Source organism: Myotis lucifugus, unplaced genomic scaffold, assembly GCF_000147115.1.
Source record: "Myotis lucifugus unplaced genomic scaffold, Myoluc2.0 scaffold_618, whole genome shotgun sequence".
Lineage (NCBI taxonomy): Eukaryota > Metazoa > Chordata > Mammalia > Chiroptera > Vespertilionidae > Myotis > Myotis lucifugus.
The window spans coordinates 110277-125397 of NW_005871666.1; the positions used below are offsets into that span (position 1 = coordinate 110277).

At 42.1% G+C, this 15121-nt stretch overlaps 1 protein-coding gene across 2 annotated transcripts; it reads left to right on the forward strand.

Annotated features, from left to right (window-relative positions):
• The first annotated feature begins 1594 nt into the window (after positions 1-1594).
• Positions 1595-4457, forward strand: LOC102424049 (carcinoembryonic antigen-related cell adhesion molecule 21-like). Of its 2 annotated transcripts, none has more exons than XM_023746030.1 (2): positions 1595-1719; positions 4172-4457. In XM_023746030.1, exons 1-2 carry the CDS (start codon positions 1656-1658, stop codon positions 4447-4449), a joined length of 342 nt encoding a protein of 113 aa, XP_023601798.1. In that variant the 5' UTR covers positions 1595-1655; the 3' UTR covers positions 4450-4457. The 2 variants fall into 2 exon arrangements, with proteins under 2 accessions (XP_023601798.1, XP_023601797.1); XM_023746029.1 differs by lacking the exon at positions 1595-1719 and adding an exon at positions 2604-2950.
• Positions 4458-15121: the final 10664 nt, after the last annotated feature.

The window sequence follows — 15121 nt, forward strand, 5'->3', positions numbered from 1 at the left end:
CCTTGAAAATATTCCCCAAGGACCAGGGAGCCCACAGCCACCTGAGCTCCCACCACAGTCCTTGCTTCACACCTTACCCTTCACACCTCGCAACTGCAGGTCCTTCTGCTCCCCATGGTGATGTGGTCTTTGTCTCTGGAAACAATGGCCAGGCTGGTGACAACCTGAGATAGAGAGAGGGTCCCCTCCGCAGTCATCACCCAGCTTGATGCCTTCTCTCCAGTTACCTCTGTGGCCTTCCTGCTGGGAGGAAATCCCAACTTCCTAGGGGATTTGAAAACACAGAAAAGACCCAGTGCCCATCTGTGTTTCTGTGTCACCACCAGAAATAATCCCCAGTTTGGGGCCTGTGGGGCTCTCTGTGTGGTGGTGACGAACCAAAGACCAAGATGTAGCAAGGGCAAATGCTGGAGTGAGAGGGTCATCCACTCAGGAGGCCATGTGCCTCCATCAGCCTTGCTGTTGCAAGCGAGCTCCACAGGCCAGTATATTCCACCTCCCCTGAGAGCTTGTTAGATGCAGAGTCTCTGGTCCACTGCACACCTGCCGAGTCAGAATCTGCATTTTAACAAGATGTGGAGACCTTCCCATCACAGGGTCTTATCCTGGCATCCATGTAGCTGGACAGCTGCTGAAGCAGCCTTTCAAAAATGTCTACTGTGCATCCCAATCCTTACAAAGTTGCACAGGAGATCTAATGCAGAGCCGGGGCATCCCTGTGACAATTTTCCTGAGGTGGCCCTGTGCTGGGCTGCATATCTGGGGCTTTGGCCAGACGAATCAGGCTATGCTGTCTGTTCTTAAAACACATAGATCAGAAGGTATTGACATCAGGCCAATCCTTGGGATATGGTCTCATAGCCCCTTCCCAGCACATAGGCCTTCTTTCTCAGAAGGCCCAGAAGTCTCATTCCAAATTTGGGAGACAAAGGACTAGAAAAAGTATAAATAAAGAGAGTTTCCTCCATATTGGGGGGCCCAGAATTTGAAAGACACATTTTTCTCTGGGCCTCCACAGAATTTAATAATAAAATGTAACTCTTGCAGTCAGCATTGCAGTTCAGCCTCTGCTCCAGCAGGGTGCTGTAACTGTAGTCGCTGGCCATGGAAGTTGGCACTGCAGTTCAGCCTTTACTTTGGCAGGGTGCTATAGGTGTAGTCAGCTTGCCAGCTTAATAAAGGCTCTTAAATTTAAATTCTCAGTCGGTGGTCTATCTCGCTGAGTAAACCCATACAGCCCCAGACCTCTTGCTCTGAAGGGAAAAGTCAAATGTGCACTGACAGGGAGCTGTGGAACATGACCAGGAACTGGACGACCCAGGCAAGTGCTTTACTGGGCACGTGCCTGTGCATGTGTAAGTTTGTGTTTGTATGTGTGTGTGTTGTCAGAGGCTTCAGGAGTTTCCAAGGAAAAAAAATACAGAGTAAAGGTAAACTCAAAGGGGCAACAGGGTTGTAAAAAATGAGGGGAATGTCCTGGGCCCTGACCCCGCCCTGGCCCACATGACAAGGGAGGTTATCTTGTCCCAGCAGGAGGCTCAGCACACAGGGAGGAGGGAGAGCACATCCCACCAGTCTGGACAGAGGTGTCTGGGAGCCTTACTGGACCTAGTGCTCTTCTCTCAGAGAAAGGGAAGGAGCAGGCAGCAGTCCCCATGGAGTTCCCTGCAGCTTCTGCCCTCAGAGGACGTGTCCCCTGGCTGGGGTTCCTTTTGGCCGGTAAGGAGGGGACAATCCCAGGGAATGGAAGGGAGGTTGCGAGTTGGAGACTGGCCAAGATCGCCTGGGGAGGACAGAACTCTGTGAGGGAAGGAAGGGCTTCCCTTTGGACCTGAGTGAAAGGACAGGTGTGCAGAGTAGGATGAGAGAGGGAGCTCAGCAACAATAATATCTGATCATGTGGAAGTGGTGAGAGGTAGGAAAACCTCAATTGCGGTTCATTTGCTAAGTTATTGATCACTGAGTATTAAATTTTGACAACTGACCACAGTCATGACAATTTATTTCAGGTGATACCAGAATCATTTTAACCAGGGGAGCTAAACTTTGTCCCCACCACCAGCTACAAATATGGGAAAATACTACATCAGACGTGGACAAGCCTGGGGACACTCATTCATTCACCAACAGGTGTTTGCAGCCTATTGCAGGCACTGGGGGCACGAGATCACAAAATCCCCAGTCCATATGCAGCTCACATTATATGGGGAGAAAGGAAACAAGAAGAGATCTACTTGTGACAACAGTACCCACTAGTGCCTTAAAGGGCACAGAGCGAGGACTGGTCAGAGAGTGAAGATAGAGGGTGTTTAGAGGTCATGGTCAAGGAAGGTCCTCCAGAAGGCCACCTAATGTAAACAGTGATCTGAGGGAAGTAAGGAGAACAGCCACACAGACAGCTGGGAAATCGAATTGAAAACAAGAAGCATAGGTTCTGAGGTGCTGAAGCCATGGTGGCCATGTTGCTGACCTTGACCAAGGTGATGCACACACGAACTCACATGAAGACTAAGGCTGAGAAATGAAGAGAAATGCCTCATCGCTACATCCCAATACATAGATCAAAATACTTATCAATTTTTGTCTTCCCTTCTAGTCTTCCTCTTAACCTTCTGGATCATGCCCACCACTGCACAATTTGCTATTGACTCGACCGTTGCTTTTGAAGGGCAGGATGGGATTCTACGTCTCAGCAATAAGCCTCCCAATGTTACAGGGATTATTTGGTACAGGGGAATAGAGATGAAGGTCCTTAATTTCATTGGGTCTCTTGCATGGGATACCAGTGAAATTCTAACAGGTCCCGAATACAGTGGTCGAGAGGAAATAAACCTTGAAGGATCCCTGATCATAAGAAACGTCACTGTACGGGACGAAGGAATTTACGTTGTAGAAGCCGTCCTTCCAAATTCACCAAGAGTAAGAGGATTTGGATGGCTCAGTGTATACCGTGAGTGATTTCTCTCTGACCTCTAGGTGTTGGGTGGGGTGAATTCTACTTCACACATAGGACTGCCAGTCCTAGACTCTCCTCTATCCCCCTCTGCATCATGTCCCAAGCTGGGTTTGGGAATTTAGTGCAGGACACACACAGTGGAGACAAACATCCTAAGGTCAGAGTTCCCTTCCAAGATTTCAGCCCCACAGACATTCACCAGATAGAGAAGGAGCAATTTGATGGGAGTGAGTAAGCAGAGGGAGACCAGTCTCAGTCCAGGTCCCTGGGCCCCTTTCCCTGATCATGTCCCTGAGATAGAACCTGCAGGGCTCTGTAAGAACCTGGCCTGAAGGGCTTCCTGAGTTCCTCACAGAGGAGCTTAGCTTGAGCAGCCCCTCTCAGGCCCCTGTCAAAATGTCCTAACTTCAAATTCCCTGGGGAGCCTGTGTCAGGTTGGGTTTTGCCTCCGGGGAAGGGCTGAGTGAGAACAACAGTTTCCCATGTGCTAGAGTCACAAGGCTCTTGAGCTAGTCACCAGTTGGGGCTAAACCCTCCTTCACCTGACACTGTGTGTGGAGAGCACAACTGGACTAGCTCCCCAGAGTATTATCTGACTGTTCTGGGGAATTTAGGAGAGTCTAGAGAAAGATCAGTGTCCCAAGGGAGGAGCAGGAGAAAACATGCTCCTGGCAGCAGCTCATCCACAAGAGATCAGCCCAGGGGATTCTCTAGTGAAGTCCATCAATAACAAATGCCTCTTATTTGAGCAGCTTTCCTTCCAAATATTTATGTCAGATACTGTGAATATTTTATGATTAGTACATGGTCCGCCCATCAGTCAAATATTCATTTTTCTTCACTGAGGGGAAAGTGAGGCATACGGAGATACAGTTCCTAAGCAGAATCCCAAAGACCATGAGAAATTGAACTGAGTCAATTGAGGTCTATCTGCAGCCATAGCCCCATCTTTTCCTCCAATCCCAGTGGCCTTATCAGATGTCTTTGGATCCCTAGATCAATCATTGTTTCATATCCTTCCTACTTAGGGGTCTTGAGCTCAGAGTGGTAGATAAGGTCTAGGGAGTGATGGCAAATTTAGAATTAATTAATATTTACTGTGGAAACAAATTACCCTCAGAGCAATCAGAGTCAGGGTTGATATCTTTGAGGAAGGAGCATAGCCCCCGGTCTCAAGCCCAGACTCAATCATTCTCACCCTCTATTTCTTCACAGGGACACGGAGTGTGCCCAAACTCCTAGCCAGCAACACCACAGTCACAGAGAATGAGGATGCTGTGGTCATGACTTGCCAGACAGATGAGAGCCCCATCTACTGGTTATTCAATGCTAGGAGTCTGGAGCTCACGGAGAGGATGAAGCTATCCCAGGACCACAGAACCCTCACCATAGACCCTGTCAGGAGAGACGATGCTGGGAACTACCAGTGTAAAGTCTCTAACCCCTTCAGCTCCTTTAGAAGTGCGCCTGTAGAGTTAGATGTTGAGTACTAGTGATCCTCCTCCCCTCCCCTATGTTCTTAAACTAAAAAAATAAAAATAAAAATGCACTTATTAGATTTCTTGTGGTGGTGGAAATTGCTTAGAAGACTTGCTTTGAATCAATAAATACTAACAAATTTGAGCTAGCATTGTCATATTGTTGATGTAATCTAACATTCCACATTGGATCCCATCTCTGGTTGGTTCCATTTGCACCATCTCCACAATGGAGGGGACACCATGTGCTTCACAGGAGGGGCAGTTATTGTGTAATGACCCACAGGACTAATACATAAGCTGACAGGAACATGAGCTCTCTCACATTTCCAGGGAGACCTGTGGAGGGTGCCTGGACACTGATGATGATGGGAATAGACAAGAGAACACCTATGTGAGATGCAACGGTGAACTTTGTCTTCCCCAAAGCTACTAATGCCTGCTGGAGTATTCTTAAGTTTATGGCATTAGACTTAATTGCATAAGTTCAGTAGCACCCTGTAGTCTTTGTTGATAGAATAGAATTGGAAACTTTGGTAATATAAGAGATGCTTAGCAAATGTCCTAGTTCAAACTGATGCCCACAGAATTATAAACGACCTCACCTTTTATGGAGCTATTTTTGACCTGTTGAAGACTCATAATCTGTTTGAGAGGAGGGCGTCACCCAAAGCTAGAGAGACTGCAGGTGAAGTGTGAGGGTGAGGCCACCTAATCTCAAGAGGCTGTTAAATCTCCCATTTCAAGTTTCATAGAAAAACCTGCATCAGAGCAAAGTAGAACATGAATGTCATTCCTCTGCACTCAGGTCACTAATCAGAAACCAGCCATGTTGTAGGATGTAGAATACTCTTCTTCCTTGGAGATGAAGTTTGATCAAAGGGACGGTGACTATAGAGAGAAATGTAGTGTCTACATGGAAAACTCCAGAAGCACAGCCTTCTGGGAGATCAGATGCCATCTCTGTTCAGTCTCTCAACTATTTGGCATCTATTTATAAATGGCTGGGAACTTGCACTTCTTTATAAATTGCAGGAATTTATGGCAATGCAAACTGCGACTTGGCTGAAAGGATTTAGTTGTGTTTGCCTACACTGTGCAGAAAGTAGCTTTGTTATGAATAAGAGGCCTCATTATTCCCTCAGAATCTTTAATTTTTCTTCCTCACTAATATTCTTATCTCTAATTTTTTAGAGAATTTCCTTTAGAAATAAATATAACTGTAATTTGTAATTGCAGATTCTTTCTATGTCCTTTTGAAATATGCCTAAGTCTCCTTAAAAGCTTCTTGCCTCCCAGCTGGAGTGGCTCAGTGGTTGAGCACCAACCCAAGAACCAGGAGGTCATGGTTCAATTCCCAGTCAGGGCACATGCTGGCTTTCAGGCTTGATTCCCAGAAGGGGTGTGCAGGAAGCAGACAATCAATGATTCTCTTTCATCATTGATGTTTCTATGTCTCTCTCCTTCTTCCTTTATCTCTCTGAAATCAATAGAAGTGTATTTTTAATAAACACAACTTCTTGCCAGTAATATGATTCATAGAATATCTGCATAGAGGGTTTGGGTCCATTCTGTTAAAATGAAATTCTCCTGTTTTCTGTCCTCAGACTCTGAAGAAGTGTAGAAGCTTAACTTGGGTGGAGACATTTAAAAGCAAGATGTAAAAAATCCTACTTACCCTGACCAGCGTGGCCAAGTTGGTTGGCACTTTCTCCCAAACACCTAAAGTTTGCATGTTCAGTCCTCGGTCAAGGCATTTAGAGGAGGCAACTGATATTTTCTCTCTCACAACTCTCTCTCTCTCTCTCTCTCTCTCTCTCTCTCTCTCTCTCTCAACGAGGTTTAAATGTAAAAAGAATGAAAACCATCCTGTCAGGATTTAATGAGTTTTATTTATCTCTTGTGTCAATCCAATTAGCAAACACAGATGCCTATGTTTCCTTCTGTTTTTAAAATCCCTCCAGCCTTTATTTCAGTGGTATTGAGGTCAGTCTCAATGCCCTCCTGCATGGTCTTGAATAACGACTTTCTTGCCTCCCGAAATTTGTCTGGCTCAAGTGTTACTTTAACATCATCTACCTGTAATTAGCTGAACCTTTCATCTTACAGTGTCGATCCTTACCATAATTTCATATTTTCTCATTTCTTTCCTTATGGGGCTACAATCCTCCAAATAAATGTTTCCCACTTTTCTTCCTCTCCTCTGATGTGGAGTTCACAGCAGGAGATGGCCTGACTTCCCAGATCATTCCCAGGTTGCCTCTGAGTGGCCCTTGCACCAGATCTGAGACGATGAGACCTAACCATCAAAAGTATTCTCATTCTATATTCATTTTCACTGCACCTTCGAAGAACAATATCACAGAGAATTAAACAAATATTCAGTGATAAAAGAACAACTCCAGTAAACATGCACGTCCCTGTGATGTCTGCCACCTGCAGGCCTACACTGGATGACCCTGTTTCCAGCCCTCCATGACCCAGAGCTCAGGCCAGACATCAGGGTCTGCATTCGTTGTCTCTTTTTGTTGTTGCTTTGCAAACTCGATGTGTCTTGACTTAGAAATTCAAAAAGCAGAACCTGGGAAATGGAAATAAATCTCTTCTCTGGTTTGGTTTTGTTTCCAGCTAATTGTGGCATCCGGGGTATATGGTGGATCATTTTTGGACTTGGTCAAAGCTGGATTGTGGGTAAGCAGAAGGGAACATAAGAAGGGGTCGTGGAGGGATGGAGTTTGTTCAGAGTCAGGATGGGAAATTGTAAAGCTTGGGAGGTTTGGGGGTGTGAGGCATTTTATGAGTTCAATGGCACCTAGGGCTTTAATATAGGAATGCTCTCTATGTGTGGGTATAGGTTGGGCTGAGGAACATGAGGGGGGTTGACCTACCTGTTGAGAAAGCAGCCACTGGAGCTGGTGCATTGGTACTGGGGTACCATTCCCCCAGAGCTAGATGGATGTGACTGGTGAGAAATGCGGTTCAGAGGAAGAATAAGGTGTTAAAGGCTTAGATTAGTGCCCTGACATTGGGACAAGTGGGGCACCAGATATACAGGCTGGCAGGGTAGATGGTACAGAAAACAGGGACATGAAAGAGAAGGAGACAGAATTCAGATTGGGGGTGTCCAGGGATAGGGGCTTGGGAGATTGGAGCAACCTTTCTTTGGGTGCAGAGTTTTATTTGCGGTGATGAAAATGTTTCAGTACTAGGTAACATAGTGACTGAACAACATTTTGTTTATAATGACAGTGAAATATTCACTTTAAAAGGATTAATATCTTGTTATAAGAATTTCACCTCATAAAAATCATTATGCTTACTGAAAGAAGCCATTTCAAAAAAAGAGCATATGATGTCATTCCATGTATATAGCCTTCTAGAAAATGCAAAATAATCTATCAAGAAAGACAGGATGAGTGATTGTCTGATGACTGTGGGGTGGGGTGCAGAGAGAGGGACTACAAAAGCACATGAGAAACTTTTCCATGACAAGTAGTGTGTATTTGCATATATGTGGTTTATCGCCTGTCACTTATACCACAGTCAAGCTATAATCAAGGCTTGATGTCATGAATTGCTTGTGTAGTTTGGGAGGGAAGAACCCCTTTATTCTGTTATTGTTGTTCCCAGGAGGGCACACCCTGGATGTGCAATAATGACAACAGCTGGCCTTTTATTTATTTTTTTAGTAGACACTGTGTGTACAAGGGCACTTCAGGTCTATTAGCTCATTTAATCACCCACATGAGTCAGTTTAACTGGTTTACTTCCCTCAACTTTTCCACCTCCTGGCCTTGCATCTCCTGTGCCCTCTGCCTGGACTTCTTACTCCTGCCCCCGTCAGCTCTAGCTTAGCCTGGGCTCTTGCTCTATTAGATGCCGCTCTTCAGGAAACTCTCCCTGGTTCCTCAGTCTAGGTCAGATTCCCAGTTATGTGAGGTCATTATACCCCATATTTAACCCTTTCAACCATGATCACATGTGTAACTTCTTTACTCATTTATCAAAGAAGACCAAACTACTGCTCACCATCTGTTGACACTGCTCTAAGTACTGGGGGTGCAGGTGTGAGACAGAACAGACAAAACCCCAGTCCTCATGGACATGGCATGCTAGTGGGGCAGTCGCCCAGTAACCCACACAGCAACAACAGTAATAATGTGATAGTACCTTAGAATGAAATAAGGGATGTGTGGGGTGTTTTTGATTCTTTCCATTTAAAAATGTTGGAGCAGATCCAGGGATCAGGTACTAACCCAGGAACACTGGTTTTCAAGCAGAGCGAATAAGTGGACTCAGACTAGCACTGCTCCTCCTCTTGGAAAAGTCAGATTTCACCTAGATAAAGGTGCGGTTTGTAATTCAGGTTTGAGAGAGGAACGTGCGGGGAAATCTGCACCCCACAAAGTCTGAGGCCGTTGGGACCAGCGTGATTCATGAGTTTGGAAGGGACCCCACAGGGCTGCTGGCAGAAGTGAACTGTAAAAATCAGCCCATAGCTGAACTGGGTGCAAAAAGGCAGCCTCGTATTTTTCCAGTGTGCCTGCTGCTTAGTGTCGGGGGAGAGAGAACGTGTCGAAGAGACTTTGGGAGAATTTCACACAGAGCTGGATGGTGGAGGGTTGCGAGCTCACGCACCTACTCTGGCTCTTTTTTTTTCTTTCTTTTCTCCTTAAATCTTTGCTTTTGATTATTAACCCAATACATACGATCGTCCAATTGGGGTTATTCACAGAGACTGCAGGGGAAAGTTGTTTTTGCGGAACCTGGGAATCAGAGCAGGAGTAATGATCAAGGAACCAGCTCTGGGGCAGTTGACTCTCCCAAACCAGTATTAAGTGCGATAGAGAAAATAAAACCTAAATACTGGCTAGGGAGAACTTATAGCCTCAGAGGTCAATCCAGAAACACTGGCTCCCAGGGGCTGAACCACGAACTGACTCTTCTGTAAACACAAATAAAGGCAGTCAGGGAAACAAGAAATACTGCCTGCTTTAAAATCAGGACTGTGGTTTACAACACGGAGGAACAGTGTATCGCAAGGTACTTCAACACTCTCCTGAATAACTGACAGGACTGAGGCGTGCCAAACAGAAGAGTATAGGAAGTGAAGGACCTTCACTACTGCACATTTTTATTTTTTCACCTTTTACTTAAGAAACTAAATATTTTTGTCACCTGATTTTACCGTTTTTTAATTACTACATTTTTATATTTAACCAGTATTATTACTACTACCATTTTACCTTTATTTTAAAGTGTCATTTTATTTTCTCTTTATTTTATTTTGGGATTAGTGTTCTACATTCTATTTTCATCTTTTCTTTAGCATCATTTTACTTTATCTCAACTTTACCATTATGCCAATACTCTCTTCCTCACTCCCCCTCCTTTTTTTAAAAATATATTTTATTGATGTTTTTCAGAGAGGAAAGGAGAGGGATAGAGAGCTAGAAACATTGATGAGAGAGAAACATCGATCAGCTGCCTCCTGCACACACCCTACTGGAGATGGACCCGCAACCAAGGTACATGCACTTGACCTGAATCGAACCTAGGAACCTTCAGTCTACAGGCTGAGCTCTATCCACTGAGCCAAACCGGTTAGGGCACTTTTCCTCTTTTGTTGTCCTGTTTCTCTTAACCTATTCTGCTTTAGATTTTTCCTATTCCTTCTTTTTACCCCCTGTTAAAATTTAACCCTACTTATATATCTAATTTCCAATCCCCTGCTCAAAGTCCATATATACCTCTCTCTTCTCTTTCTTCACTATCCAAATTTTTTCTCTCTCTGTCGTTTTGTTGTTTGCTTGATTTTTGATTATATTGGTATTTTTTCTGCTTGTTTGTAAGATTGTTTGGCTTTTTCTTTTTCTCTTTTTGTTGTTTTTTTTTGGTTATTTTTTTTTCTTCTGTTTTACCTCGCCTACCTTGATATTAGTTGTTCTTTGTAGTTTGCATTCATCTCTAGGTACCTGTTGCTGGAATTTTTTGGGATTAGTGGCTGTTCTATTGGAGTTTTCTCCCCATTTAAATAGTTTTTTTCTCTCTTCTATTTCATTCTCTTTTTTTCTCTTCCTTTTTTTCCTTTTTCCCAATTTCATTTTTGCACTCTTTTTTTTCTTTTCCTCTTTTTCCTTTGACTCTTCTTTTTTCATCCTTATCCCCTAATTCTCTTTTCTCAGGTGTTCACCTTTATTTAGGGTTATTAGTATCGTGAATACATTTGTGTTCAGTACCTTGTGCATTGTGCCTTGTTGTGTTGTATTTTGTGCCTTTAAATCAACAGAGCAGAGAGAGAACTACATAACAAAGACCTGGAGAAGAGAGATCATCGGGAAACAAAGAATCAGCCCGCATATGAAGGAAAAACAGGCATCACCAGAAAAGGAAGTAAACCAATTGGAGGCAATGGAGGCAAGCAACCTGTCAGAGAAAGAATTCAGAGAAATGGCCATAAAGTGGATGAAAAGAATGGAAGACAAATTCAATAATACGTTTAAGAACCAAGAGGAAATGAAGAAGAACCAAGAAGAGATGAAAAATGACATCACTGCTATAAAGAACTCAATTGAAAGCATCAACAGTAGTCTAGAAGAAGTAGAGGACCGCATTAGTGAGCTAGAAGACGAGTTAGGAAAAAATACCCAAGAAGAGCAGCTTCTAGAAAAAAAAATTAAAAAGCAGGAGGAGAGCCTAAGAGAACTTTGGTACAACATGAAATGAAACAACATCCGCATAATAGGGGTGCCAGTAGGAGAGGAAACTGAGCAGGGAATAGAAAACCTGTTTGAAGAAATGACAGAAAACTTCCCTGATATAAGGAAGAAAAAACTCACACAAATCCTAGAAGCTCACAGAGTCCCAAACAAAATGAACCCCAAAATACCGACACCAAGGCACATTTTAATTAAATTGGCAAACACCAAAGACAAAGAAAGAATCTTAAAAGCGGCCAGGGAGAGACAGAAAGTTACCTACAAAGGATCCCCGATCAAACTAGCGACTGATTTCTCAACAAAAACACATCAGGCAAGAAGGGAATGGAATGAAATATACAAAGTCATGCAAAGGAAGGGTCTGAATCCAAGAATACTGTACCCAGCAAGGCTATCAATCAAAATTGAGGGTGAAATCAAGAGCTCCACAGACAAAAAAGGAATACAGGAGTTTATTACCAATAAAGCAGCAATGCAAGAAATGCTAATGGGTCTGCTGTAAAAAAAAAAAAAAGGAAATGAAGAAGGGACAGAGTGGTAAAGAATAAATGGCGACAAACAAGTATCTATCAATAATAACTTTAAATGTAAATGAATTAAATGCCCCAATCAAAAGACATAGGGTAACTGAGTGGATAAGAAAACATGACCCCTATATCTGCTATCTACAGGAAACCCACCTCAGAAAAAAAGATGCACACAGACTGATGGTAAGGGATGGAAAAGGGTTTTTCAAGCGAATGGAAATGAAAAAAAAAAGCTGGGGTAGCAATACTTATATCTGACAAATCAGATCTCAAAGTGAAGGACATAAAAAGAGATAAGGAAGGCGACTTCATAATACTAAAGGGAGCAATCCAACAAGAAGAAAGAACTCTGGTAAACATATACACACCCAATAAAGGAGCAACCAAATACATTAAAAAAAAAAAAACTTCTGGAGGAGATTAAGGGAGAGATTGACAGCAATGCAATCATAGTTGGGGACTTTAATACCCCACTATCATCATTGAACTAATCCTCTAAACAAAAAATCAGCAAAGAAACATCAATCCTAAATGACTCACTAGATTAGATGGAATTAGTTGGCATCTTCAGAACATTTCACCCCAAAGCCACAGAATATTCATTCTTCTCAAGTGCACATGGGTCATTTTCAAAGATAGACCATATATTGGGTCACAGGCAAAGTCTCTTAAAATTCAAGAAGGTCAAGATCATATCAAGCATCTTCACAGATCACAATGGCATAAAACTGGAAATCAACTACAATAAAAACAACCCCAAAAAATCAAACACTGGAGATTAAATAGCATGCTATTAAACAATGACTGGGTTACCAGAGAGATCAAAGAAAAAATAAAAATCATCATGGCAACAAATGACAATGAATACACAACAATCCAAAAACTATGGGACACAGCGAAAGCAGTCTTGAGAAGGATGGTCATAGCTCTACAAGCCTACTGCAAAAAACAAGAAACAATGATAATAAATCACCTAACCCTACAACTCAAAGAGTTAGACATAGAGCAACACGAAAAGCCCATTGTAAGCAGAAGGAAGGAAATAATAAAGATCAGAGTGGAGATAAACAACATAGAGACCAAAAAAAAAAAAAAAACAATACAATAGATAAACAAAACCAAGAGCTGGTTCTTTGAAAGGATAAAAAAGATTGATGAACCTCTAACCAGGATCACCAAGAAGCAAAGAGAGGACCCAAATAAACAAAATCAGAAATGAAAGAGGGGAAATAACAACAGACCCCACAGAAATACAAAGGATTGTTATAAAAATACTATGAACAATTCTACTCCAACAAACTAGACAACCTGGAGGAAATGGACATATTCCTAGAAAAATACAACCTTCCAAAACTCAATCAGGAAGAAGCTAAAAATCTCAATAGGCCAATAACTATGGAAGGAATTGAAGCAGTCATCAAAAAGCGTCCAGCAAACAAAAGTCCAGGGCCAAACAGGTTCACAGGGGAGTTTTACCAAACATTCAAGGAAGAACTAAAACCTATCCTCCTCAGACTATTCCAAAAAATTCAAGAGGAAGGAACACTTCCAAACTCATCCTATGAAGCCAGCATAACCCAATTACCAAAACCAGATAAAGAAGACACAATGAAAGAGAAATACAGGCCAATATCCCTCATGAACATAGATGTCAAAATCCTCATCAAAATCCTAGCAAATTGGATCCAGCAGTACATGAGAGAGATCATACACCACGACCAAGTAGGCTTTATCCCAGGGATGCAAGGATGTTACAATATCTGCAGATCAATAAACGTAATACATCACATAAACAAATTGAGAGATAAAAACCACATAGTCATATCAATTGATGCAGAAAAAGCATTTTACAAAATCTAACACCCATTTTTGATAAAAAATCTCAGCAAAGTGGGAATAGAAGTATCATACCTCAACATAATAAAAACCATATATGACAAACCCTAAGCCAACATCATACGCAATGGGCAAAAACTAAAAACATTTCCCCTAAGAACAGGAACAAGACAGGGATGCCTACTCTCACCACTCCTGTTCGACATATTACTGGAAGTATTAGCCATTGCGATTAGACAAGAAGAAGAAATAAAAGGCATCCAAATTGGAAATGAAGATGTAAAAATGCCCTTATTCGCAGATGACAGAATATTGTACATAAAAAACCCTACAGACTCCATCAAAAAGCTATTAGACTTAATGAATGAATTCGGCAATGTAACAGGATACAAAATTAAGGCCAAGTAATCTATGGCATGTCTATATACCAATAATGAACTTACAGAAAGAGAGACTAAAATGGCAATCCCATTTACCATCACACCAAAAAAATTAAGATACCTAGGAATAAACTTAACTAAAGAGGTAAAAGACCTCTACTTAGAAATCTACAGGACGTTGAAAAAAGAGATAGAGGAAGACATAAACAGATGGAAGAACATACCATGCTCTTGGATTGGTAGAATCAACATCATTAAAATGTCCATACTACCCAAAGCAATCTATAAATTCAATGCACTCCCCATTAAAATACCAATGACATATTTCACAGACCTAGAAAGAACACTCCAAAAATTCATCTGGAATAAAAAAAGGCCCTGAATAACTACAGTGATCCTGAAAAAGAAGAACAAAGTAGGTGGGATCTCAATACCAGATATCAAGCTGTATTACAAAGCCACTGTTCTCAAAACTGCCTGGTACTGGCACAAGAACAGATGTATAAATCAATGGAATACCTAGAACGCGACCCGAACCAATATGCTCAGTTTATATTTGACAAAGGAGGCAAGAACATACAATGGAGTCAAGATTGTCTCTTCAATAAATGGTCCTGGGAAAAATGGACAAATACATGCAAAAAATGAAACTAGACCACCAACTTACACCATACACAAAAATAAACTCAAAATGGATAAAGGACTTAAATGTAAGATGGGAAACCATAAAAATACTAGAGGAATCCAAAGGCAACAAAATCTCAGACATATGCCACAGCAATTTCTTCACGGATACATCTCCTAGGGAATTGGAAACTACAGAGAAAATAAACAAATGGGACTACATCAAAATAAAAAGCTTCTGCACAGCAAAAGAAACCATCAACAAAAGAACAAGAAAGCCCACTGCATGGGAGAACATATTTGCCAATGTTATCACCGATAAGGGTTTAATCTCCAACATTTATAGGGAACTCATACAACTTAACGAAAGGAAGATAAACAACCCAATCAAAAATGGGCAAAGGACCTAAATAGACACCTTTCAAAAGAGGACATTCAGAAAGCCAAGAGACATATGAAAACATGCTCCATGTCACTAAACATCTGAGAGATGCAAATCAAAACAATGAGGTATCATCTCACACCTGTCAGAATGGCTACCATCAACAAATCAAAAAACGACAAGTGCTGGAGAGGATGCAGAGAAAAAGGATCACTCGTG

Excerpts from the sequence above, each read along its gene's own strand:
- LOC102424049 (XM_023746029.1), top strand. The coding sequence starts at position 2,620 with ATGCCCACCACTGCACAATTTGCTATTGACTCGACCGTTGCTTTTGAA. Across the intron at positions 2,951-4,171 it reads TGGATGGCTCAGTGTATACC|GGACACGGAGTGTGCCCAAA; the intron begins GTGAGTGATTTC and ends ATTTCTTCACAG.